Raw genomic sequence first — 27677 nt, 5'->3', positions numbered from 1 at the left:
TCCTGTTTATCACCTGCATACACAAATTCTCCCAGTGTCACGTTTCCCCGAGTGCTGTCCATAGACTACACACATCAGAATTACCATGAGGGCTTATAAGACATGCAAATGCCCATCCACAGATTTTTAAAAATTCTCCTTAGTGAAGTCTGAGTGGACAACGTCCCGCCCTTGCCGGTGTCTATACCGACACTGGGCTCTCTCTCCACAAGTGCATCCATCTCATTCTACTCAGGCTCTGACACCCTAGGCGGGGTTGATGTTCTCTCCACTTTGTCCCAGGCCCCAACTCTTCGCTCCATTAAGTCTCCAACACCCAACTCAGGGTCACCACGGTTTCCATACCCCATGTGGACACCTAGACCTAACGACTTTAAGACTGAATTTTTCAGGGCACCTGGGTGGGCTCAGTCGGTTAAGCACCTGATTCTTGATTTCGACTTAGGTCATGATCTCATGGTTCATGAGGTGGAGCCCCATGTCTGGGTCTGCACTGTCAGGGCAGAGCTTGCCTGGGATTCTCTCTCTCAAGATAAATGAACGTTAAAAAGAAAGAGAAAAGAAGATTGAAGTTTTCTTTTTAATTTTTTTGTTTATTTTTGAGAGACAGACAGAGAGAGAGAGAGAGAGAGAGAGAGAGAGAGAGAGCGAGTGACAGCGAGTGCGGGAGAGGGTCCAAGAGAGAGGGAGAGACAGAGAGGGAAACACAGAATCTGAAGCAGGTTCCAGGCTCTGAGCTGTCAGCACAGAGCCTGATGGGGGGCTCAAGCTCATGGACCAAGAGATCATGACCTGAGCTGACGTCAGACACCCAACTGACTGAGCCACCCAGGTGCCCCAAGACTGAATTTTTCAAGAAAAAAAAGAGGAAGAGGTAATGCACATTAAAATACGGTTCATCACAGGGTGCCTGGTGGCTCAGTGGGTTAAGCATCCAACTTTGGCTCAGGTCATGATCTCACAGTTCATAGGTTTGAGCCCTGTGTCGGGCTCTGCGCTGACAGCTCAGAGCCTAGAGCCTGTTTTGGATTCTGTGTCCCTCTCTCTCCGTCCCTCTCCAGCTTGCACTCTGTGTCTCTCTCTCAAAAATAAACAAACGTTAAAAAAATACATGGTTTCATGATATATCTATCTACATCAACACAGTAATTTGGGGACACCTGGGTGGCTCAGTCAGTTAAGCGTCTGACTTTGGCTCAGGTCATGATCTCGCCATTCCTAACTTTGAGCCCAGCGTCGGGCTCTGTGCTGACAGCTTGGAACCTGGAGCCTGTTTGGGATCCTGCGTCTCCGTCTCTCTCATTCCCTCCCCTGCTTGTGCTCTTTCTCAAAAATAAACATTAAAAAAATTAAATTATTAAAAAAAATGCAGTAATTTGTTTAGTTTGTGTGTGTGTTTGCTTTATAAAAGTAGGACCAGCTAGTATATCATTTTTAGGAACTTGGTTTTTTTTTTTTTTTTTTTTTTTCTTAATGTTTATAAGATTCATCCACTATTATTACATTGTCAGCTGTAATTCATGAATCTCTATTACCATATCATTTTCCATTGCGTGGAAAACTGTGTTTATTCCTTTTCGTGGTAATGTTGGATATTTCTATTTTCTATATGTTATAATGAGTCTTGCCACTACCTTTCCGAAAGTGTTCTGGTGACTGTTGGGCAAGACTTTCTCTAAAGGGTAACTGCTAGATTACATAGGGTTTATTTGTAACACAATTTTGTTGCTGTTTATGTATTCTGGACACCAAAACTGTATACATCACACGTGTCACAAATTTCCCAGTTTGTAGCAAGTCTTCATATATTTGTCCTGATGTTTGACGAATGGAAGTTTAGCTTTAATATAATTGAGTATGTCAGTCTTTTTACCTGTATGGGTACTGCTTTTGAGATCTGGCTCATGAACCCCTTTCTGACAATAAAGTTGTGAAGTTTTTTTTGGATTTAATTATTATGGATTTAATCAACTGGGAGTTAACTTTTGTATCTGGGATGAGACAGGATCCAATTTCATTCCCGTTACTATGTAATATCAACTTTTAGGGCACAACTTATTAAACACTGTTCTCTGTCCCTGTCGATAAGCAGTGTTACGGTTTCACGTAGCAAGGTTGCCTTCTCTTACCGAACCAGTTCCGTACCAGCTCAACGCACCGCGGCTTCAAGAAGTCTGGGGACAAATCTTTTACGTTATTCAGTAATTCCATCCCTTGGAATACACCCTGGGGAGATTCGTGCCCATATCCACCAGCATTTTTGGGAAACAGTCTCCAAGTCGAAACGACCCAACAGTGAAGCAGAGAACTGAATTCTGTACCGACGACGGAAAGGACTACAGCAACATGCCACAGCACAGATACAGAGGCACATGTCGAGCAAAGAAAGGGAAGATACAAAAGTGTATGTCCTGGTGCAATTCCATCCACACGAAGTTCAGTGAGGGTAAACTAAACGACATTGTCTAGCTTGCAAACTTAAAGGGTGTAAAAGAAAAAGGTAAGGAGGTGGTTACATCAGAAGTCAGGAAATTGATTTTGGCTAGTGGTGAAGCAGTTTGTGACTGGGGAGGCGCATGGGATACTAGCCAGCAGTGTTCTGTGCATTCACCCCTTCCATGTCGACATCAGTGTTGGCTTTATGAAAAAAAGATGAACTTATTTCTAATGTTTATGTACTTTCTGTAGGTGTATTCCCCTCCCTACTTCCCCCATCATCTCTAAAGAGTTTTTTTTTTTTTTTTTTAAAGTTTGTTTATGTATGTACGTCTGTCTGTCTCCACCCAGTGTGGGGTTTGAGCTCATGACCATGAGATCAAGAGTCACATGATCCTCCGGTTGAGCCAGCCAGGTGCCTCTAAAGAATTTTAAGGAGAATGGAATGATCCTTTTCTTTCAAGTATGTAGAAGTTTCTGGTCCTGCTGCTTTTTTTGCAGCAAGATTTTAAATTAAAGATTGGATTTATGGAAAAGAAACACTCAGGTTATCTCTTCTTGAGTAGGTTTTTCCTAGGAATACCTACATTTCAACTGAGTTTTCCAATTTGTGGGGCATAACATGCTTATAGTAGTCATTTTTTAATCTCTCATATACAGCTTATCTCCTTTTTAACTTATAATTTTCTTCACTGATCAACTTTACTAGAAGTTTGTATACTTTATTAGTCTTCAAGGAACTAACTTTGGTCTTCAGTGAGTCTCTCTATTGTACCTTAGCTTTATTTTGTTAATTTAATATGTTTCATTTCCTTCACTTCCCATTTACCTTTTGGGGCTTATTCTCTGGTTTTTCTCGTTTCTTAATTGGACTCACGGTTCATAAATTTTCAGCATTTTAGAAAGTAATATAAGTATTAAAGGCTATGAATCCCACTCTAGCCACCTCTTTAGATACATCCCACAAGTTGATATATGTAGCATTAGTGTTGATTCAGTTTTAACTATTTGAATTATGATTTTATTTTGTCGTTAAATTTTATTTAATTTATTTTAATTTACATCCAAGTTAGCATATAGTGCAATGATTTCAGGAGTAGAATCCAGTGCTCAACCCAACAAGTGTCTTCCTTAATGCCCCTTGGCCATTTAGCCCATCCCCCCCCTCCCACCACCCCTCCAGCAACCCTCAGTTTGTTCTCTGTCTTTAAGAGTCTCTTAGGTTTTGTCCCCGTCCCTGTTTTTATGTTATTTTTGCTTCCCTTCCCTTCCCTTATGTTCATCTGTTTTGTATCTTAAAGTCCTCATATGAGTGAAGTCATGGGATATTTGTCTTTCTCTAATTTCACTTAGCACAACACCCTCCAGTTCCATCCATGTAGGTGCAAATGGCAAGATTTCATTCTTTTTGATTGCCGAATAATACTCCATTGTGTGTATGTGTATATATATTCTTTATCCATTCATCTGTCGATGGACATTTGGACTCTTTCCATACTTTGGCTATTGTGGATAGTACTGCTATAAACATGGGGGTGCATGTGCCCCTCAGAAACAGCACACCTGGGGGCACCTGGGCGGCTCAGTCGGTTAAGTGTCCGACTTCGGCTCAGGTCATGATCTCAGGGTTCATGAATTTGAGCCCCTTGTCGAGCTCTGTGCTGACAGCTCAGAGCCTGGAGCCTGCTTTGGATTCTGTGTCTCCCTCTCTCTCTGCCCCTCCCCCACTTGTGCTCTGTCTGTCTGTCTCTCTCTCTCTCTCTCTCTCTCTCTCAAAAATAAATAAAATGTAAAAAAAAACCTTAACCCCCCCCCCCCCCAAAAAAAAACCCAAAACCCAAGAAACAGCACCTATATACCTTGGATAAATACCTAGTAGTGCAATTGCTGGGTCATAGGGTAGTTCTATTTTTAATTTTTTGAGGAACCTCCATACTGTTTTCCAGAGTGGCTGCACCAGTTTGCATTCCCACCAGTAGAGCAAAGGAGAGATGATTTTATTTTTTACACAGCTTTTAAAATTTGTCCTTTTTCCTTTTAGAACCAGGGTTTGAACCCAGATTCTTCTGATCTAGAACCCAGCTCATAACCATTATACTATTCTTTTCTTAAGCTTAAAAAAAAAATGTTTACTTAGTTTTGAGAGAGAGAGCGAGTGAGCAGGGGAAGGGCAGAGAGAAGGAAGACACAGAATCTGAAGCAGGATCCAGGCTCCGAGCTGTCAGCACAGAGCGTGACGTGGGGCCCCAACCCACGAACCCTGAGATCATGACCTGAGCCGAAGTTGGATGCTTAACCGACTGAGTCACCCAGGCGCCCCATAACCATTATTCTTTTGCCATCTGGGTTGTTACTAATCAAATAGTGTCCGTACTCTTTAACATGGCATACAAGGCCCTCTGCATGATCTGGCCCCCACAACCTTTTCTTTAGACTCATTCTCTAAGCTCTAGACCACACTACTAGAATTTGCTCTGTGTTTTGGCCACAAAAGCATTCTTTCACTTCCTTGCACCTGCTCTGCCTTTTCATACTGAGCCCATAATGTGTGCTCTAGCCTCACGCCTTACCTAACAGATGAAGTCAATTCTTCAGATTTTAATTAGTAATTACTTCCACAGGGAAGCTAGGTCAATTACCTCAACAATTCGTTCTCATAGCACTAACTCTCCCTACTCATACTTAGGCTGCACAATCCATGAGGACAGGGAGTGTATCTCTATCTGCTTACCACTCTTACCTACCCTCAGCACATGGGATAAGTAATTTTGCAATAAACACTTACTGAATGAGGAAATGAATAAATTCCTGCTACATACCAAGTACTATAGTAAGTTCTAATCAGAAAAAGGTGAAAAATTGCTGCTGCCCCTGGGATCTCACTAAGTCATGTCCTTTCTTGCACAATCTCCTAAGAGGGGTCCCTCCCAGCATGGGGCTCACACTCACGACCCCCAGGTCAAGAGAGGCATGCTCCCCTGACTGGGCCAGCCAGGCACCGCTACACGGTGCGCTCTTAACGCCCATGCCCACAAAGAGAACAGGATTTGAGAAGAAATGAGATCATGTGAAGAGAGACACAACTTCTCAACCAGTAAGCTTTTAGTGTCACTGATGTATCTGCAAGCTTGTATTACTCATGAAAAAAAAATATATCCTGTATATTCTCTAGGAAAAGAAGTCTTTTTTATAGATGATGCATTAGAGAGATATAAGAAACCTCTATATGGGATTCACCAAGGTAGATGATAGAGAAAAAGACTGATAACTGTCCTACTGCTGTTTGGCAAGAGAATATAAAGAAAACCAAATGATGTCATACAACAAACATTAAGGGCTATCTTTTTTTTTTTTTTTTTTTTTTTTAATTTAAGTAATCTCTACACCCAACATGGGGCTCAAACTCACAACCCCAAGATCAAAAGTCACAGGCTCTTCTCACTGAGCCAGCCAGGCGCCCCAGGGTTATCATTGCGACTGCAAGTAATGAGCACTTAAAAAACAGGTATGGAGGGGCGCCTGGGTGGCGCAGTCGGTTAAGCGTCCGACTTCAGCCAGGTCACGATCTCGCGGTCCGTGAGTTCGAGCCCCGCGTCGGGCTCTGGGCTGATGGCTCGGAGCCTGGAGCCTGTTTCCGCTTCTGTGTCTCCCTCTCTCTCTGCCCCTCCCCCGTTCATGCTCTGTCTCTCTCTGTCCCAAAAATAAATAAAAAACGTTGAAAAAAAAAATTAAAAAAAAAAAAAAAAAAAAACAGGTATGGAACACAACACATATTAATGTCTTCTACTATGCAAAAACGTGCAAATTAAAATAAGCAGCAAGTAACATTTAGGAAGTATATTTCAGCTGTATCAGATTGAGAAAGGTTTTCTTTCCCTGCCCCCGGATAAAGATTTTTTAAAAAGATAATTTCCAGGGTAGATAAGGGTGGGGGGTAAAGAGTACGTGACTATTAAGACAGCAGTCTGACAATACATGTTAAGAGGCTTAAAATGTATCTAGCAGTTTCAATTTGTATTTCTCTGTGAACGAGGGATGCCATTGACTGTGACTGACATGCTACATTTAGTAAAGGAAAAGCCATTTGCAAATGGTGAATATTGTCATTAGCTCATTTAAAAATACCAAATATACCTTCAGGGAATGAATCTGGTTGGATACATAACAAAAGGATTAAATGCTCTTATTTTGGATGACTTTTGGCTCTGTGCTCTATATCTTTTAGAAAAATGTAAAAATGTAACCAGGAAACTATGAAGGAAATAAATCTAACATGCAGAAAAACGTATGCGATGACAGGAAGACAAGGTTAGAGCATACAGGAGATGGTGTGATAGTAAAAATAATTCCAGGCGCACAGCTATGTACTGGGTAAAATAGGTAACCTCTCTGGGCCTGGACCTCCTCACCTGTAGAGTGAGGGGATTAGACTGAATTGTTACATTCCCTGTGCTTAATTATTTATAATTTGGGGCAGTTATAATAAGAACCCCCCCCCCCCTTGTTTTTAAAGTAAGTGGGGGAGGGGCAGAGAGAGAAGGAAAGAGAGAGAATCCCAAGCAGGTTCTGCACGCAGGCTCAGACTCAGGAACCTTGAGATCGTGACCCAAGTCAAAAATCAAGAGTCGGACGTTGGGGCGCCTGGGTGGCTCAGTCGGTTGAGCGTCCGACTTCGGCTCAGGTCACGATCTCACTGTTTGTGGGTTCGAGCCCCGCGTCGGGCTCTGTGCCGACAGCTCGGAGCCTGGAACCTGCTTCAGATTCTCTGTCTCCCTCTCTCTCTCTCTCTCTCTCTCTCTCTCTCTCTCTCTGCCCCTCCCCCGCTCACGCTCTGTGTCTGTCTCAGAAATAGAACAAACATAAAAAAAAAAAAAAGAAAGAGAGAGTCGGACGCTTAATGAACTGAACGACCCAGGCGGCCCTGAAGAGGAACTTTTCAATAAAACAGAGAAGTGCAAGTTTTCTATAACGAAGAGTCACTCAGCTGCGTACGGATAGGTCACATCTGTGACACGTCTGTGTGTCCTCCACCCAGACCAAGTGTGAGACCAGGAATTACCTTTCAGTGCGCTCTCGTTCTTCCTCTGGGAACGGCTTCTGCTTTTTCTTGGTCTGTTCTTCCAACAGCCAACTTTTCCTCTTCAACCCCTTCTTCTGTTCTGGACTCAGGTTCACGCTCTGGACAACAGCCTCGATGACATCCGTAACGGTGTCAGGACGGAAGGGCGCCGCTGCTCTCTCCTCGCCTTCGCTCAGCTCGGGGCCGACCAACTGGGCGGCCTGGAAGGCTTGCATCGACACCACGGCCTGGAGGGGGCATTTCCGAGGTCGGCCTGGTCTGCGTTTCACGAAGTTGTTCCCTGTCCTGGCCTGTCTTTGCAGTTTTTTGGCTTTTAGTATTTTGTTGACGTGGTCCAGGTTTTTCTTGGTGGCCAGGATTTTGTCGTAATTGCACATTTTCCGAGCTTGGCGCTGCATGGCTTCCACTACGCTCCTCTTGATGTGCGGGGGCGAACGGCTGCTCGGCAACTTTTCGGAGAGCAGTGAGATGCTACCACTGCAGGAGTCGCCGGGGACCGCAGGCACGAGAAGGCTGTCTGGTCTCCCCGGGGCTCGCTCCTTGCCGTGGCTGTGGCCCGGACTGGAGGAAGGCGGCACAGAGGCGGACGTGACCGCGGCCTCGACGCTCTTCCCCAGGGGCGCCTGGTCCTCATGTTGTATCATCCGCTGCAGCAGACCGTCCACGGAGTCGTCCCCAGGAGCGGTCGCTCTCGGACTTCGAGAGGAAACGCCATTCACTAAATGAGGTGACAGATCACACGCAGAAGAGAAACGAACACAGCCAGTCATTCAAACGACTCTTTACACGGAAGAAAAGGAGCACTGCTCCATCTGTCCTCACAACATCACACATCCTAAGACCACGTGCGGTTCTCTCTCCCAGGCAAGTTGGCGGTTTACTTTCCCGAATCGGGCCTCTATGACAGTCAGATTCTCAGGAACTTCAAAACTGGCCTATGCCTCCCTATTACCAGTGAGTTAAAAAGCAACAACAATAACGCTCACTCTCTGAGATGAGGACCAGGAATGAATCGTTTATTTCTTCAGAAATGAAGGTCCATTTGAGTTAGGAGACTCGACAGTTAAACGCCGGGCAAAGACCTTCCACTTAACCCTTGTTACCTTAGTGGCCCAGGGACTTGGTGATCTTTGTCTCCTCAGATACCACTCAGCGCATTTTCGTGACTATACTTCATGTGGGAAAAGCTCCCGCTCCTCTGGCCAGCCATGTTAGTTTCACAGTCTTTGTAAACATCGAATTGTAATAGGCCTACTTCCCAAGATGCCTTGTTGTCTCCTACTAACGATCACAGGTAATGCTTCTCCAAAGTTGATGGACGCATATCCTGTCTATCTGAGTTTAAAATGCGGTAGGATTCTAGGGGCTACTGTACGAGCCCCCGGCATTCCAGATTCCAATCAGATTACACTGGACTTTTTCTCCAATTACCAATAACTTCCTTCAAATAATATCCAGTAGTACTGTTTAAATTCAAACTCTCAGTGACATTTTATATCCCTAATTTTTAAAATCTGGCCTCCACTGTTTCTCTGATAACCCACTTTCTCTCCCCATTCCTCAGCTCCATCAGCGTTAGCCGTAGAGGCCCCTCAGCCCCAGTACTGCAGGGTTACCTTCTACATTTACTTGCCCACGGGGGACACGTTCGTTCTCATAGTTTCCACGATCAGAACACACGTGCTAATCTTCACTTTTATCTGAAGGTCAGCAGAATGAGGACTGTCCCCTTCTCACTCTCTGGCCCGAGCGCTTCTCTCCTTGATGCAGGCCTCCCTGCTCCCTTTGACAGTTCATTCAATAGCACGTACATTCTGGTGTCTCCCCAGTCTCTCTCCTCTGCGTAACACCTGTTTTTCTACTTCTCTACTTCTGCATGTTTCATAGATCTCTCGTACTCCTGTCCGTTACCTCCTCCCTCAACCTTGTTCCTCCAAAGCGCCAAGCTCAGTGACTGGTAACATAAAGCCAGCTCTTCAACATTATATACACAGAGCACCAATCACGTGCCAGGGATTTTGTCAGCCAAGCTCAGGCCACATCGTCTGTCATTTCTCCTCTACTCTCCCCACAACTCAAAACGTTTGATTTTACGTTCATCTGGCCTCTTGAACCTATCCACTTGCCTTCACACCACCACGGCCCCTCCATACCCAGCTAATCTTGCCTCCCTGCCCGAAAGCAACAGCCCAGCTGCTTGTAGAGCTATTACAACCTGTACATACACAACTCTTTTACTAATTCTCCCTTCAAGGAGTAGGATCTAGGGGCACCTGGGGGGCTCAGTCGGTTAGGCGTCTGACTTTGGCTCAGGTCACGATCTCACAGTTTGTGCGTTTGAGCCCCCACGTCAGGCTCTGTGCTGACAGCTCAGAGCCTGGAACCTGGTTTGGAATCTGTGTCTCTCTCTCTCTCTGTCTCTCCCCCACTCATGCTCGGTCTCTCTCTCTCTCTCTCAAAAATAAATAAACATTAAAAAAATTTTTTTAAAAAGGGGTAGGATCTAATGCCTCTCCTCTTGAATATATGTTGCCCTTGGTGAGCTGCTTCTAGCAAAGAGAAGTCGATAGAGGTAAGAATATGGTGATTTCTAAGGTTGGGCTAGAAAAGGCAGGACACATTCCACCTGAGTTTCTCTGAAACCTCTGCTCTGGGAACCCAGCTTCCACATTATAAGTAAGTCCAGGCAATCTACTGTCACGTTTCCCAATAGATCCCGCTAAGGTCATAGTCAATAGCTTTCATAACAGTGACTGCACTCGTTAGTATCATCATATACTCTTTTAGTGTATTTAAGTAAATCATCCCTTTGGCTTTGCTTCAAAACAGTTCATGGATGGGCCATAAGATATCCTGTACAAAATTGTTTTCCTACGGTTGTTTATATATCTCAATTACTACACACATAGTCTCTACACCTATTTCATTTCTTTGAATATCCCTGGAAGGTTAGACACTCAGGTTTATGCCAAATAGGAATTAAATTTGCATTTGGCTGTGGAAGAACTCAGGGCCCTACTACTCTACAACAAGTTTTCATTGATTTTTTTTCTGGGTTCCACAGGCAGTGTGAGACAGGAGGTGACACAGAGCATGTGTGTGGAGAGGAGCTCCTTTTCGGGCTCTGCCCAAAGCCAAACTGAAACAAGGAACCGCCAGGTTCTTCTCTATTTGCTCTCATCCTGGTAAATGTCACCTTCAGGGAGCGCCAGATTTACGCCGGGAAGTCTGATGGGGACTTCTGTGCTGCTAGAGTCTTAGGCTTTGTCCTTTGTCTCTTGCACCTGGATGTTTCCCAGTAATCAGGCTCTCGCCACACCAGGCAGATGTCAAGCAGCTCTAATACTCCTAATTGCTGTTAATCAAGTTGTCTGCAAGTTTCTGGTTTCCTGTCTACTTACTTCAAATTTCAGCAATGTTTTAAGAAATATTTTCCATATTTTATCTAGTAGTGTTAGTTTTAAGTACCGAGAAGCAGATCTGTTGGCTCTGTCCATCTCCTCTGCCTCCCTGCTGGAAGCAAAGCTCACATCCGTACCAGGGTCACCTGAACTCAGCCAGCACCTTCTCAAGCAGCCGAACTGCTCTAACTCCGCCTGCAAAGTGGTTTTATAAAACTCGTTTTCCCAATTCCTTAACACTTTCTGTCCACATCTTTCTTGACCTCTCTGTGACATCTGCCATTAAGAGGTTTCCATTACATGTACTCTGTGATTTTTCTACATAAAAAATCAGTCTAAAACTTGTACGTTGTCACCGATCTCTTTTCTTCCGCTTCCCTCGAAAGCGAATGTTTCTTAAACCTGCATTCCTGCCATCCTCCCAAGTGGTATCTTCTTGCTGGGTAATCTCACTCGCTGCCAGATTAAAGTTTGTATTACCTGCTGTTGGGCCTGCGCCTCTGCCAGAGATGCCTCTCAAACTACAAGCCGCCACTTCCGAACGGCCAATTAACATCTCCACCCCAACGGTCCAAACACTGTTCAATTTTAACATATCCCAACCTGAAGCCATTATCAATGCATTTCTCCACACATTTCTTGTCACATCCCACTCTCTACATTGTAATGCTGTAGAGTTTTCCCAAAATGTGTACGCGGTAGACTGAGGCATTATTCATAAATAGTTGCTGCCCTGCCTTCAATGACACTATACACCCGACACTTCCTCGACGTAAGACTTAACCACGCGATCTGCTTTAGCGCTGAAATGTGAGGAGTAACAGTTAGCTCTGGGCAGAAACTTTAAGAGCTGGTCAGCGCGTTGTATGAACCTTCACCCTTTTCCACACGACCAGCAACGCTCCAGATAGAGGCTGGGTTACACAAGGTCCTAGAAGGAAGACAACGCAGAACAGACCCATTATGGTCACACAGCGTGAACAAAAAGTAACAACACTCTGCTGTTTCAAGCCACCGAAATGTGGGACTTTTTTTAGCACTGCAAAACCTATCCTATTTTGAACTGCACAATATATCAAATAATTTCTATCTTCCTGTTCAAAATCCTCTAGTGGCTCCCAACTGCCTCTACAGTAAAGTCTCAATTCCTTCAAATGAAAAAAACAACCAAAAAAACCCCCTATGCCATGTGGGTTATTACTTTTATAGCTTCATGTTCAACCACAATCAACACATAATATCCCTCACACACTAGTCATCTCAAATAACGTGCTGCTCTCCAAAAACAGCATTCCATTTTATGGTTTTGCGCTTTTCTTCGGACATGTTATTGTCAGTGTGGTAAACACATTCTTACTGTTTACCCACTCACGTACTCAAATTACAGTAGTATTATGTGTCACATCTTCAGGGATGTTGTCTTCTTCTTTTTTTTTTTTAAGTTTATTTGAGAGACAGAGAGAGAGGGAGACCGCACATGCGCACCTGAGTAGGGGAGGGACAGAGAGACAGAATCCCAAGCAGGCTTAGTAGCACCGTCAGTGTGGAGCCCAACGTGGGGCTGGAACCCACGAACCGCGAGATCATGACCTGAGCCAAAAGCAAGAGCCGGCTGCTCAACCCACTGAGCTGCCCAGGCGCCCCAGGGATGTCTCCTTTAGTCACCACGCATGTGGTAAGTGCTCGAGGTGCCTACACCGACCGGTCTGTTACAGAATTTAACCCACCTTTTAAGTTCCAATCCACACTGCCTTAGCGCACCCACAGTCCTTCACCTCAACACAACTTGTAAAATCTTTATTTTCCTGTCCGCCTACTCTTGAACCTAGTCATTTTGAACGATTTCCTCTGGATCACATCCAAATCACTGCAGGTCTGGGAGTGAGCCCACCCGGACTCAGGGAGACTGGGGGGGCTCCGCACCATGTCAGTCTGCACTGTGGCCCCCTCGCGCGTCCTAGAGTCACTTCTGTCTCGTCCACAATAGTGTCTTGTAAGTAAATGTAAGCTGTGATTTCCGCGAGAAGCTTATTGCGTCGTGCGGGAAGTCTGCTCACAAGTAGCAGACGGGAGAGTCGGGTCAGAGTCCGTCCGTGCAACAGGGGGACTTGCCTGTGGACGAAGTGCTCTCCGAGGACGACCGCTTCCGGGCAGGGCTGCTGCTCGTGCTCTCGGACAGTCGCTGGGAAGACTTCTCTGAGGTTGGCTGGGAACCTGGAGAGACAGGAAAGGCCAGGAATCACAGGGAAACTCACGTCTAAGCACCATTTCAAACGACTGTGTGTCAGAACTAGACTATTTGAGTTGCTGTCATCACCACTCCCAGCAGCCATACAACTTGCGAGCGGACGGGGAGTGGACGAAAAGCAGGGAGAAGCCACACCGCGTGCTGCCAGCACAGCCTCACGGGCCTCTCCCACGTCAATTTCTCCTGCCACGTTACACAGGGAAAACGATTTTAGAGGGAGAATGAACGGAATTCATGTTAGTTCTGGCGCATCACCACCAGGAAACACACCATCGAGATATTTATCGATAAAAGTCACCGGCAGGACTACAATCACACCTGTTCCTGATTGTCAGTTCGCATTCATCCCAGAAACCGACGGACAAAATGTACAGTGCAATTAATTAGGAACAACTGATGTGAGAAAAGCAGGTCCAACCTGAGCGTTTCATTTGATAGAATCAGAGTCGGATCTTAAACCTGTGAGGTCACCTTCACACTCTGTGTGTTTCCCCTATAGCATATTCTGCAAGAACTGCTAACTTATCTAGGAAACAGAGCAAACGTACTTTAAAGCTGTACGCTTGAGGTTCCTTCGTTATATACGTAAGAGCTCTTAAGGACAAAGAAACTCGATTTCCTTTCAAAAGTCACATACTTAATGTTAACCAAAACCCCTATCAATGCGGCATAATTTAACACATCTCTTACTCAAGAGAAAAATATGTTGTTCAGGAAAGATTCTTCTTCTGAATAAAATATACTTGGTTCTGATACTGGATTCTTTAGAACCAAAAAAGCCAGCTGTTGAGAATACGTAATAAATGTCTATATCACGTTGGTCAAAAAAACTAGCAGTACTCTGAAATGTTCACTTTGCACTTGAAAGAAGTTACAAATAGAAAGCCTATGCATAACTGTAGTACAACTGTAAGTACAAAAGTATCAGAAATCAAATACCTGAATATGAGATTTTTAAGATCCACCTCTAAATGAAGAGTGAACTCCTTGATGGAGATGTGACTAAGTGAGCAAAGAACAACTTGGGGACAGAACTGAATGGAGCCACGTTTCTAGTGTTTCCCTTTCTCTGACACAGATAATAATGAACCGTGAGCTTTGTTCTAATTATGTATCATCATAAATCACATCATTGTAAATCCTCTCTGAGTCCTGCTCAGGTGAGACAGGAGGCTCTGTGCTGCCATTCAACAGTAACAAGTTAGGTTCTCGGGAAACTGGTATTGTAACAATACATCCTACTTCCCCAACAGACATGACCAATGTGAGATCTATTCAAGAAGCAAGACTGTTTATCCTTGAATCTTAAAAATAAATACAAAGGGATTTTAAAAACTGACAGTACAATGAATCCACCCTAGATTGTGGTTGAGATAAGATTTCCATTAAAGAGTTAAATACCACAAAAGTATCTTTTTCAATAAAGATTTTACTTTTAAGTAATCTCTGCACCCAACATGAGGCTCGAACTCACAGCCCTGAGATCAAGAGTTGCATGCTCCACTGACTGAGCCAGCCAGGCGCCAACCCCCCCCCACCCCCCGCAATAACAATATCTAAGAGGTAAAAGCCCAGGCATCAGTGAAGACATACCTTAGTAAGTATTAATATTGAGGGGTGCCTGGGTGGCTCAGTCGGTTATTCCGGCTTTGGCTCAGGTCATGATCTTATGGTTCGTGAGTTCGAGCCCCACGTCGGGCTCTGTGCTGACAGCTCAGAGCCTGGAGCCTGCTTTGGATTCTGTGTGTCCCTCTCTCTCTCTGCCCCTCCCATGCTAATGCTCTATCTCTGTCTCTCTCTCAATAATAAACGTTAAAAAAAAAAAAAAAAAAAAAAAGTATTAACACTGAAAAATTCATACACTGGACAGATAACTACTTCCTACTGAGACACAGAGCCAAGACAGAAGACAACAGTGGCCAAGAAGCTTGAGACATCAGAGGCCTCTCTTTACCGTTATTCTGCTGAACGCTCAATCTTGGACTAACAACTAGGGAAAGGAGTGGTTGGAGAGCACTTTTTATAAAGTCTTCTCTCCCAGTCATAAACTAACATTCATCGAGTCCAGTTTATACGCTTGCTTCTACGCTAGACATTGTGGAGGCAGGAGGAGAGAGAGAAAAATATTTTGAAAGTCTCTGCCCTTAAGGAGCTTATCGAAGGTCTTGAATGTCATCACGTGCACTTCAGATGGCGTTTGTGCCATCCATGCTGGAGCTCTGTCTTCAGTTTCCACGCTAGGTGGTAATGTTTCCCAAATTTCTTGGTCATCTTCAAGAAAGTCTTGATGAAGGCTTCAACTGTACCTTTGAACATCAGGATATCCTGAGAATCACCCTGCCTGGCCTCACCGCCCTCAGGGTCAAAGAGGGAACCGGCACCTTCCTCCAAGCTCCTCCTTTGGTGGCATCTGGAGCTGCACAGGAGGCAGGAGGAGGTGGAACGGGGGTCAGATCCCTGGAGATCATTACTGGCAGCATTGTACGGCAATTCCTGAGAAACTGAAACAATTGAGAGAGAGGTGGCTTAGCTCACCTAGCTTCTGAGCCACTTTTCATTTCCTGAAAGTACTGGAGGCCGGCAGCCTATTCTTAGGATTTAACGGGAGACTGGAATGAAACTTCATTCAGGATGTTTTTCACTTTTCATTTGTAAAAGTGTGTTTGAATTCCCTTTTCATAAAAAGCAGAGATGGTCTTAATATTTCATATTTCAAGGGAAAAAAAATTTATCCCTGAGATACAGTTCCCTAGGGCTTGGTAGTCATGAGATCAGATCCTGGTATTTTGCTAAAAAAATGTTGGTCATAGGACAATAAGAGGATGAGAAATCTGGGTGGAAAAAAATCTACCTAATGATAGAAAGCAACCAAAATTAAGACTGGGAAATGATGATAGAAGCTTGTATGTAAGAGGCAGCAACCTGTTAAAGATGTTGAAACTGGCCTAACAGCAGAAATCGGGTGAGATTTGCAAACGTTATCTCCAACACTGCCAAAAATGTACTATTTCATAAGTGCCATGTGCAGCTGGGTGGCCGGGGGAGAGCAAGCTAACGCCCGGACAGAACAAGAATGTCCATTTCAAGGGAGAACAACATGTCCACATTTCGAAACCTAAGGCGGAGTGCTGTGCACAGCTGTGCGTGGCGCAGTGTTAGGTACATCACCAAAGGTGCCCTGACTTTGAGTCCTGGCTCGGCTATAATTAAGACTTTTAAGATCTTGGCAAGTCAATGCACTTGAACGTTGGTCTGAGAAAGCACTCGAACTCACTCGGCTGATGCGAGTTTCAAAGTGAGGTAACGCAAGCAATTGAAAGGGTTTTTACAAACGTTATGCTCTCATACGTAAATTGGCTCCTTAGGTTCATCATAAATTTTTAGACCTTAATTACTTAATAATGTCACTGATGCGTAGGCAACTATTCAAAGTAAAAAGAAAAATGAAACAAGGGCAAGGACTTATGCCCACTTGGGAAGTGCAACTAATTTAGGGTCTCCAGCATTATTCCTAAGCATAAAGAAGTACCCCCAACTGGGAAGCACTGGTAGGACAGGCACCTCCCAGGCTGGTTGGCACCTGCAAGGTGGTAAAAGCTCCTGGAAAGTGAATCTTCTAATCCGCCGACTCTTCACCACACCTCCTTCAGGGTCACGGCCGCGCTCTGGATTCCATCGGTGAAACCCGATGTGCCCACGGCGACCGGGCGCCAGTGGAGCTCTGGACGGGGAGGGGAGGGCACCGCCGTCTGCTTGCCCCGCTTACTCTCGGCTTCGGCCACGCCACGGTGGGACTCCTCAGGTCAGTGACTGCCTTGTCGATGTCTCCACCACGCGACGCGTGGTTGCTCCCGTGTCATCAGCGGTCATTTCAGATCTGCCTGGGGGGTTGTGAGAACACTCTGCACTCCTTACAGGACAAGAGGGTCTGTATGGATTTCAGTTCGAGACAATGTGATACTTCGTCAAAGAATACACACGGAGACTACCTACGACCTCTCTGATTTTACGTATCAGAGGGTTCCCAGCGGTTCTCATGTCGATATAGCACGAAGCCAAATAATTAAGTACTTCAGAAGTGAACAGAATCGAAGTGGTAATTCCGCAACTGACAAACGACTGGGTAGAAACACTACTGAGTAACTCGTTACTCAGACCTCTGACAGCTTCAGAGATATGTTTAGAGCTTCCACACACATAAATGAAGCAGAAGTTATAAGTAAATCACCAAGAAAGCAACCAAATAAAATTGGACTTCAGCATAAATGTAAGGTGATTGCTACAAGTATTCTTTTTCTTCAGCTGGAAAACCAGAGGTCTTCGTGGAAAAAAGAAGGCAGACCATCAGCAAGGAGGGAAACAAAAAAAGGGACTATCATAAACTGGGAAAATAATAAGGGAATTAAGAATTAAAAACAAACTTAGAAATGTGAGGGAAGCTTGAAGTGGTTTTGACCGTAGAGTCTCTGGATTTTTCCTGGCCATTGTTCTCTGAGCTTTTAAACATAAAGGCAGGTTTTGAGGAAACACCTTTGACAAAGAAGACATAAAGGGGGAAAGATGGTACTTCTACAGCAAAACCATAGGGTGACATCATGGGTAAGAATGTCAGAAAGCGGAGAAAACAAAAAAGGACACAACTGGATTTAAATGGATAAGAGCCTGGAAATCTTTTCACTATATATAAAAATGGGTGGAAACCAAGCAGCTGGTCTGAAGTTGATTTGTCACAAGAGATCTTGGTGTCTACACGGGAGGAACTGAAACCTATCTAAGATAAAAAAGAAATAGTGCGTTTTCAGATGTCTGGGTGTGAGGACGGAGTCAAATGGGCAGGGATGTCAGCATAAGAAGAGACGATTCCCACTGAGCGTGGTGTCTGCTGGGAAAAAGGTATCACCAAGCAAAAACTTTCATTGAAGCCCTGAGCACCTACCCTAGGCTAAAAAACGAGGGAATTTCCAAACGTAAATTAACAAAAGAACACAGTGAATGAAACCAACAGCTGCTTGGATAAAACATGTATTGCTTTAGTGTAAATCCACTATGAAAACATTCGAAACTCATTATAGTTACGAATTCTGGCCACACTCTGTCGGGAGATCAGCACTAAAGACCCAAGTAACCAGGGTATGGTTTGGGCGAGCAGGTTGTCTGCTGTTTCCAATGCTAGAAATATCGTTGGGTAAGCCATGGAAAAACAGATTAAGTGTGCCAGATCTGGAAGGATACCATGCTGAAGCCAGTTTATAGATGATACACATTTATTTTAAAATCACATATTTAAAACTAGTTTCTAACATTTAAATCACTCCTTCCCACCAAAACAATGTACTATAAAATTTTAAGAAAGAAACTTATTTTATCATTTACAAGTTAAGACTATCGGGAGTGTTTCTGAACAGTGACTGCATCAAAGCTGGCTTATCATAGAAAAGAATACCATAGGAAAAGAATATGAACCGGGGTGCCTGGGTGACTCAGTCAGTTGGGCGTCCGACTTCAGCTCAGGTCATGATCTTGCAGCTCGTGAGTTCGAGTCCTGACGTCGGGCTCTGTGCTGGCAGCTGGGAGCCTGGAGCCTGCTTCGGATTCTGTCTGTCTCTCTACCCCTCACCCACTCACACTCTGTCTCTCTTTCAAAAATAAATACACATTAACAACAACAAAAAGAATATGAACCAACTATTGGGAGCTTCTGATCAGGTTTTTTTTTTTTTTTTTTTTTTTTTTTTTGTTTCCAGATTAAATTCTGAATCCTTTGCTATGGTTCACAGCTCACAGGAGTCCTGGAAGCTTCTACTGAATGAGCTGAATGCTGAGATAAAAGCTGGTTCCATGATAAAAACAGCTGTTTCCAATTGTGGGAAATACATTTACTGAAAGCAATACATTTCATCTGACTCACCAATTAAATGCACTACAAGAGAGAATGATTCAGAGCCTATGCTGGTGATTTTTAAGCTAAAAAGTCTGTTTTCCTCCCTCTAATTAGGCTATTTCTCGTAATGCCCAAAGCACATCATCCACTGAAATGGAATCCCACTGGAAACCCCAGAACTGCACTAACCACCATAATCAATTTTCGGATTTCATCTTCACACGTATTCGCGCTTTACTTTTGGGGGTATCTTTATACATCATGCTAGAGACAATGTCCTACATCAGAAAATTCTGATCAATGCAGACACTCTCCAGTTAAAAAAGAAAACAAAGCACAGTATACTTTTCTTCAACCATTACATTTTTACAGTAAATATACTTTTTCCAAACGAAAATAAAAATCAGCTCTAATTTACTCCTGGGGGGACAAAAAAGTTATTGAAACCTATAATAATTACGTGTGTATGCGTGTGTATACATTCTCTACTTTGTGAGCTCTAGGCGGAACCATCCCCCATTTTTGAAATCAGGTTGCAGACTGACCATGTACAGCCAGCCATGAGTTGAAAACGCTGAAAAACAGGGATAGAGTAGGTGATTCTCTTTCTCATCAGGCCCATCTTAGGTCTACCGAATGTAGATACTGATTTAATTGGTTACCAGGACCTCGCCAGGCCAGAAAGGCCAGGCGAGGCTTAGGTGTGGAATCCCTATGATTTCACGTGCATCAGGTTGGTCTTAGACTATTGCTCTCTAACAGTTCCTACAGAAGAACACAGAAGAAGAATGAGCTAACCACCACACAAACATCATTTATAAAATGATGAGAGCTGTTACTCCTTTTAAAGCTTTATGCCACTTAATTTGTTTAGTCCAAATTTGCTCAAGTGATTATCAGTTTGCCCAGCTAGGAAACAAGGCAAGGTCAGCCACCTGGCTCCAGACCACACAGGAAGGAAGATCCTTCCTGCCTGTGCCCCTGATCTAATTTTATTTTCCTCATACGCACATCAACATAATTCATAGATATGCCTGCTTTATGCCAACAAACACGAAAAATCTACTCAATCCAAATCGTAAGAATCTGTTTTATTTTTTCTTTAGTTATTAGAGATAGGCTTCCCTCAACAATTTGTACTGTTTAAAAAAAAAACAACAAACTAAACTAGTTGTTTTGCTATAATGTTAAATTTATGGAAGATAGTACAAAGTGAGACTTCTCATACAGCCTTTAGCCAACTTCCCCTAACGTTAACTTAACGTCTTATATTTTAACTATGATACATCTGCCAAAACTATGAAATTGACATTAATACGATTTTTTCCACATATGTCTTTTTCCTGGTCTAGGGGCCAATCACAATATCACATTGTATTTAGTTGCCATGTCTCAATCCTCTCTCATCTGTGACAGTTTCCTAATCTTTCCTTGTTTTCTCAGGTCCTCGACATTTCGGAGGTACACTGGTCACATATTTTGTACAATGTCTCTTTTTTTGGTTTTAGTATTGTTAGACCATGGTTGTGTTTTTTAAAAGAATACTGTGGTTATAAGTTTTGGAAAGAACACCACAGAACAAAGTTCCCGGCTAATTACATCAGAGGCTACCTGTTATCGGCACGATTCATCAAGTTAAACTTGCACCCGGTTAAGGTGTGGTCGGTCTGCTCGTCTCCTTCACTGCAAAGTTGCTATTCTCCTTCACTGCAAAGTTGCTATTTTCCCCTTCCTGTCCTCTGTTACGTGGCATTAGGTCACTAAGTGCAGTCCATATTCAAGAAGAGGGGAATTAAAGTCCACCTCCTTGAAGAGGCTGGTCTACATATACTATTTGTAATTCTTCTGTAAGGAAAATTTGTCCCTTTCCTCTACTGATTTAATTGATCATTCTTTTTTTTTGTTTATTTTTAGATAAGCTGTATGCCATACATGGGGCTTGAAACTTGTGACCCCGAGATCAAACGTCGCATGCTCTTCCAAGTGAGACAGCCAGGTGCCCCATACGATCACTTAGTTACATCGACATGGAGTAATGGGTATTTGCCGTATCTTTACATTATAATCCAACGCTGTCACTATTAATTCTGTTGCTTACATTGTTCCTGCTTTGGCCACTGGGAAGCCTTTTCATGATAATAATGTCCAGAAGGTAATTGGCAATTTTGTATTATATGGCACAGTAGGAAGTCCTATTTTGGGTATCGTAACAGGATACCAATTAATGTATAATGAATCTGTCTTTAAGTTATACATAGAAAAAAATACCAGCTGAAGGCTGAGGCCAAATTAAAATAACAAAGTTTAGTTATGCTCTTTGTACACTTCAAGAATAATTACAATGTGACGTCAAAACAATCACATACTGAGAAATGCAAATATCTCCTTGACAGGATGTGTAATTACGAGTACGAAACAAACCAGCTGGAATTACCACAAAATGTAAAGCTGTAAGAATCTTAACCGTCTGCACTTCCTCACTTCGCGTTCGTTCCTGCACCCCCAGAAGTCGAACATCTACCTCCACAGAAACCACTGTGAGCTCACAGGTGATAACCGGCCAAAGGCAGCCTCTACTCCCAGCCTCTTCGAGTTGACCCCAGCAGCACCTGACATTCCTGTCCCCTTAGTAGTGTGGTGCGCCCAGCGAAACAGGACCACTTCTCACGGCTTCAACAATCACTTACCTACAACTTTCCTCTTCAGACAGACTGATTTCTCCTCTGAGCTACAGATGCATACATCCCACTGAACAGCATGAAACCCAAATCTGCCTTTTATCTCCAGCCATCTCTTCCGAGCGCCTCCTTTCACTTAATTACACCGCTGTCCAACCCATTACCGGAGGGGCATCCTGCAGACATTCTAAAATCTTCCCCTTTCCTCGCCTCTTTTTTAACGATTTATTTATTCATTTGTTTATTTATTTTTGAGACAGAGAGAGACAGAACATGAGCAGGGGAGGGGCAGAGAGAGAGGGAGACACAGAATCCGAAGCAGGCTCCAGGCTCCCAGCTGTCAGCAAAGAGCCCGACGTGGGGCTCGAACTCACGGACCGCGAGATCGTGACCTGAGCCGAAGTCGGACGCTCAACCGACTGAGCCACCCAGGCGCCCTCTCCTCCCCTCTTTTTAAAATCTACTTCTTCTGAATATGTTTTCTCCCCCATAAGATTCTGCTGGGGCAATTCCCAAACTAGTACACCTGATCTCTCCCCAGTACATGTACCACAGTGCTGTCAATTTAATCTCAGCAAATCATCCTGCTTTAAAACCTTTAACTTCCCATTGCCCACAGGGTAAACTCTAAACTCCCCGCAATCTTATATAATAAACAAGAGGCTTTATGATCTGTCTCCTGTCTTTCCAGTCTCATCCTGTGGGTTCCATATCAGACTGTAAACAGTTACCTAAGCACACTATCAGGTCACTAAGACCCTGAACAGCTTCTTTCTCTGTAAGAATAGTCTTCATCCTTTATTCTTTGCACACTAAACTAAAAACTAGGAGTCTTTCTAGCTCCTCCTAGGTGAGCCCCTCTCTTGTCTGCCCCCGAAACATGTTGTGAACATATCTTTAGGAGTTATCAGTCAGTATTTAAGATTTGTTTTTTTAATATTAAAAAAAATAGTTTTAACATTTATTTTTGAGAGACAGGGCACGAACAGGGGAGGGGCAGAGTGAGAGAAGGAGGGAGAGGTAGACAGAATCCAAAGCAGGCTCCAGGCTCCGAGCTGTCAGCAGAGTCGGAGGTGGGGCTCAAACTCATGAACCATGAGATCATGACCTGAGCCAAAGTTGAATGCTTAACTGATTGAACCACCCAGACGCCCCACGTAAGATTTTTTTTTTAAGAAACTTTTTTTTTTTAAGTTTATTTATTTTGAAATAGAGAGAGAAAGAGCTTGCGTACGCGCATGTGTGGGAGGAGCAGGGAGAGAATCCCAAGCAGGCTCCATGCTGTCAGCACGGAGCGTGATCCGGGGTCGACCCCGAGGCCCGTGAGATCATGACATGAGCCTAAACCAAGTGTCAGATGCCCAACCAACCAAGCCAGCCAGGCACCACTGTTTGAGATTTTAGGTGATCTCTACACACAAAGTGGGAATCGAACCCACAACCCCGAGGTCGAGAGTAGCATGCTGTACCTACCGAGCAGCCAGGCGCGCCCCTGGAGCCATGGATAATTATTTGTAAACATGCCTATGTTCTCTGAGTAAGTGTAAATTCCTTCTGGCAGCAAATCGCATCTTATTCATGATTTTATTCCCTGCTCCTGGCAAACAACAGACAATAACTGTGGAAGGGATAGCCATCATCATTAATACTTAAAATAAAAAAAAAAAAAATACATGAAGCTGTGCCGAAACAAAGTTCTGACTTTCAAAGAGATTAAATTAGAAGATACCCCAGGCTTTAGTTAGTAATTTTTTCTTATAACTTTCCTTGACTAAAAATCGTTTTTCTCAACTGGTTTTACGAACTAGGATACGTAACCAGTTTTCATGTCTACTTGAAAAAGTTCCTATTAGAAAATCAAGACATTTCTACCCACTTATCAAAAGAGTAATTGTGAAGAAGATGGAGAGGCTCCACGAATTTGCGGATTTGTGATACAATAAAGAATGTATCTGTTCTCTGTCTGATTCTTGGCTTCAAAAACCCTTAGACCTTCCTGAGTGATAGAAGGGTCTTTGTTATGCCAAAGAGCTGACTTAAGGTGGACGGACCCTGGGTAGCCTCAGGGTGGGGCTGCTCACTACAAAGACCAATCACAGGATTAGAGGGCTGAAATTTGGGGCCAGCCCTATCTACAGTGGGGGGGGGGGGGGGGGGGGAGGGGAGAGTGGGTAGAGATAGGGTTCAAGCACACAGCCAGTGATTTAATTAATCATGCCTATGTAATTAGGCCCAATCAACACTCTAGACACAAAGGCCTGGCATTGCTCCCTGTTGGTGAACACAGTGGTGTGCCGGGAAGGCAACACACCCTGATCCCACAAACACCGGGCAGGGAGGCTGTGTGTCCTCCACCCTAGACCTTGTCCTGGGAATCTCTTCAATTCCTGATCTGCATTCTTTATGACAATAAAACTGTAATCCTACATACAGTGGTTTCAGTAACTTCTGAGTTGTTCTACCGAATTATCAAAACTTGAGGGCTTGTGGGATTGTGGGAAGCCCCAAATTTGCAGCAGTCTAGACAAGAGTGTAGGTGGACTGGGGTCACTGAAACTCGCTCTGGCACAGGAAGTGGGGGCAGTCTTTGAAGGACTTTGCCCTTAAAATTGCAGGGTCTTTCCTCAACTCCAGAAAACTAGCGTCAGAACGGTGACTTCAGAGATCTTAATGTTTTTGTTATTTTTTTTAAGAGGAAGGAGACAAATTCTTATTCTTAAGGCAGATACTTTCCCACGTTAGACCTGTACCTCCTGAGGACCCTGAAACCAGGCTCACATCCATCCTTTCACCCCACCTCCTGTAGCCGGTCTCCTGGGTGACTAGCGTTTGCGTAGCTAATACGTTCAACCACCCTGTCAGCTCGCTTCACTTCCACCTCCATTTCCCTACCTGTTACAAGCTCCTTCTCACAACTCTTAGATTAGAGGCCTCAAACTAAAATGTTCCTTGGAGACAGATACACTGCTTCAATATCTGAACTGAGCCAGACACGGCACACCACAAGGAAGTGGTGCGGACCGAGACGAATTGAATAGCGCCTGCCCCAAGGGGGGGGGGGGGAGGGGGGGCACTACTGAGACACAGCCATTGATGTCATCCAGGAAATGGGGATTAACTTTTGCCAGATGTTCTGCTTTTTATTTTCCTTTCTCTCTTTTTTTTTTTTTTAATTTTAATGTTTATTTTTGAGAGACAGAGCATGAGCAGGGGGAGGGGCAGAGAGGGAGACACAGAATCCAAAGCAGGTTCCAGGCTCTGAGCTGTCGGCACAGAGCCCGACGCAGGGCTCGAACCCACGAACTGTAATAAGATCATGACCTGAGCCGAAGTTGGACGCTTAACCGACCGAGCCACCCAGATGCCCCTGTTCTGGTTTTTCTTTTAAAGGAAAGCAGATTTCTGAACTCTGTGTGAAATCTCCAGAGTTTTAAGCCTTGGCAATTAATTTTTAAAAAACTGAAGAGATCACAAATGGTTACAGACAAACCAAAGCGTGATGGCTTTTAACCACTGCTTCTTTATTACTTTTTTATTTCAAGTTTTTATTTAAATTCTAGTTAGTTAGCATACATGGTAAATAACCAATACTTTTAAATGGTGCGGTTCCTCAGGGCTGTCTGAGGCCCCGGATTCCGGGTCTATCCCCTCCTTCGGGGAACATCATCCATCACATTGTGACAGATCAACAGACACATGAACGCAGCAACTGTTTTGTTCCAGTGAAGCAAACCAGCTCACACACAACTGGTAAGCAGAATACCAGGATGATATGGTCACTGAGCAGGCTCACACACGATCTCAACGGAGTGAGCCAGGGAGCACCACTCCTCGTCGGAGCACCGCTCCTCGTCAGAGCACCGGCCACAGATCACCCGACACGTGCTTTCCCCAGATCTTCCTGCAAAAGAGCCCAACGAGGACGAGAAACCAGAACCAGCCGTATCTAGCATCACTTCTTTGATCTGCCAGCGACAGGCTTTTGTGTCCACGACTGAGCGGCTCTGACCCTTCTCTAATTCCCTTCTATCAAGTTACCTTCGTCTTTTCCTGAAAAGTTAAATGCTATGTTTACTGTAGTATTTCTTTCTTTATCAAACAATTTGTCTTTTTAACTGCTGCTGGCATTTTCTAGAATTATTATTTTTCTTGGTGCTCTGGGTACAAAGTTGCACACATTTTGAGAATCTGCTCCCGACTTTATCTTTTCTAGAAGCCCTTTTATTTTTGTAAGTGATATTGACAGTTTCTCAGAACCTCATAGTGAAACACCCCTATCTCCAGCCAAAACATCTTTATTGAGCTCAAGAATCAGATCTCCAACTGCCTGCTGTCTCCCCGCTTGAACGTTCTAAAGATGTTCTAAGACATTCCAAAGTTCACGTGTATTAAAAAAGCAAAGTGTGCTTCCCTATGTATGCCTCCTCCAGGTGGCACCATGCCGACCCCTGCAATGTCCCTGCAGGGGTCTGCCCGCACCACACGCCGCCCCCCCCCCAACCCCCCCCCCCCCCCCCCCCCGCCGCCCGGCCACCGACAGACTGCCAACCTCCCTACAACCAGCTCTCTCCTCCACAAGTCAACGTTCACACATGAGCCAGAATGATCCTTTAAAGAAGCGACTCTAAAATCAGTACTCCTCTGTCTCTTGCCTAAGCCCAGTATAAAACCTAAACTCTCTGAACACGGTCTGGCTGCTTTCTTCACCCCCAATTCTCGCACCGTCCTGTGTTCCCTGTCCTGCCACCGTGACCTGGCCACCAAGGTCTTCTAATATATTTAGGTATTAGATAGTAAAGAGTATCTCTAGATACTACTCTTTCTCAGCCCAGCATCTTCAAACATGCTCTTTACTCAAACTTCAGCCTGAGAAGCGGTGGCTTCTCATCCTTCAAGCTTCAACTTTTCATCCTTAGGCCGTAACCAATAACTTTACCTAAACAGGCGCCCCCCTCCCGGTAACGACCCATCCTGACACTGTAATATTAACTTGACAGCATTTCCCCCCCATTATGCCTTTCCTTGTGAGCTTACCACTCTACTATTGGTCTTGTGTCACTAGGGCTGAAAGTTCACGGGGCCTGACCTCATGTCTTGACGCCAGTGACTGGAAGAGTGCCACACGTTCTAGACTTTAACAACTAAGTGAGGGAGTCAATGAGTGAGTACAATTGTCTCCCCAACTAACTGCTGCTCGGCCTTCAGGTAACAAACAGTTTAGAGTCACCTTGTCAGGGACGGCTTGCTGAGTCAGGCCCCCTTCCACACTCCGTGTTTTTTCTTTTTCTTGCTTGAACGCTCTGATCACATCTCTAACGACATTTAACATGTACATTTTTGTTCATCGCCTATCTCCTCCTCTGTAAGTCCCATGAGAAGAATGCATTTGTGTGCCTTACTCCTCACAAGAGCCCACAAAGTAGAGTGCCTGACAAACTGATACTCAGTGACTTATTCATCAAAAATTTGCTGAATGAACCTAATTAAAACTTAGGAATTTTTCTTCTCTTTATTACATCGTTAGAAACTAAAGAATGCTCAGTTTCTCAACAAAAATGGCTCGTTCAAAATTTCGTGAATAATGAACATCATAAGCAAAAACACATTAGAGGGGTTTATCATTTCCTATAATGCCTAAGTTTTTAATCTTTTGGGGAATGATTTTACCAATTAACATCTGCGCACTTACAATGTGCAAATCACTTCAATACACACATTATAATCTCATTTACTTCTCACGATAACCCTATTATTACCATTTTATAGGAAGAGGTATGGAGGCTTAGAGAATTGACTTGGAGAATGTGATGCAATTTATAGATTTTTCCCCGGAAAAGTACGCACAAGCACACATACACATGGTTGTACTTATAACTCTATAGAGGTTCTGCGGACTTCCTAGAGTTACCTACAACCAAACCCCCAGAGTTGAGATCTCTGATAAAGACCTTCT

General features: G+C 44.1%; 1 protein-coding gene across 9 annotated transcripts in view; it reads right to left on the bottom strand.

Annotated features, from left to right (window-relative positions):
• The window catches only part of ASH1L (ASH1 like histone lysine methyltransferase), a 193199-nt gene that overhangs the window by 95947 nt on the left and 69575 nt on the right, over positions 1 to 27677 (bottom strand). For all 9 annotated transcript variants that reach the window (XM_058701884.1, XM_058701891.1, XM_058701885.1 and 6 more), the window contains exons 4-5: positions 13030 to 13131; positions 7496 to 8234 (exon numbers count right to left, since the gene is read on the bottom strand). In XM_058701884.1, coding sequence (XP_058557867.1) covers positions 7496 to 8234; positions 13030 to 13131 — 841 coding nt within the window. The remainder of the gene's footprint in view (positions 1 to 7495; positions 8235 to 13029; positions 13132 to 27677) is intronic.

The sequence above is a fragment of the Neofelis nebulosa genome, chromosome 15 (assembly GCF_028018385.1).
Source record: "Neofelis nebulosa isolate mNeoNeb1 chromosome 15, mNeoNeb1.pri, whole genome shotgun sequence".
In the NCBI taxonomy this organism is placed as follows: Eukaryota; Metazoa; Chordata; class Mammalia; order Carnivora; family Felidae; genus Neofelis; species Neofelis nebulosa.
The sequence above is the reverse complement of the archived record's forward strand: the minus strand, read 5'-3'. Positions and strand labels throughout refer to the sequence as shown.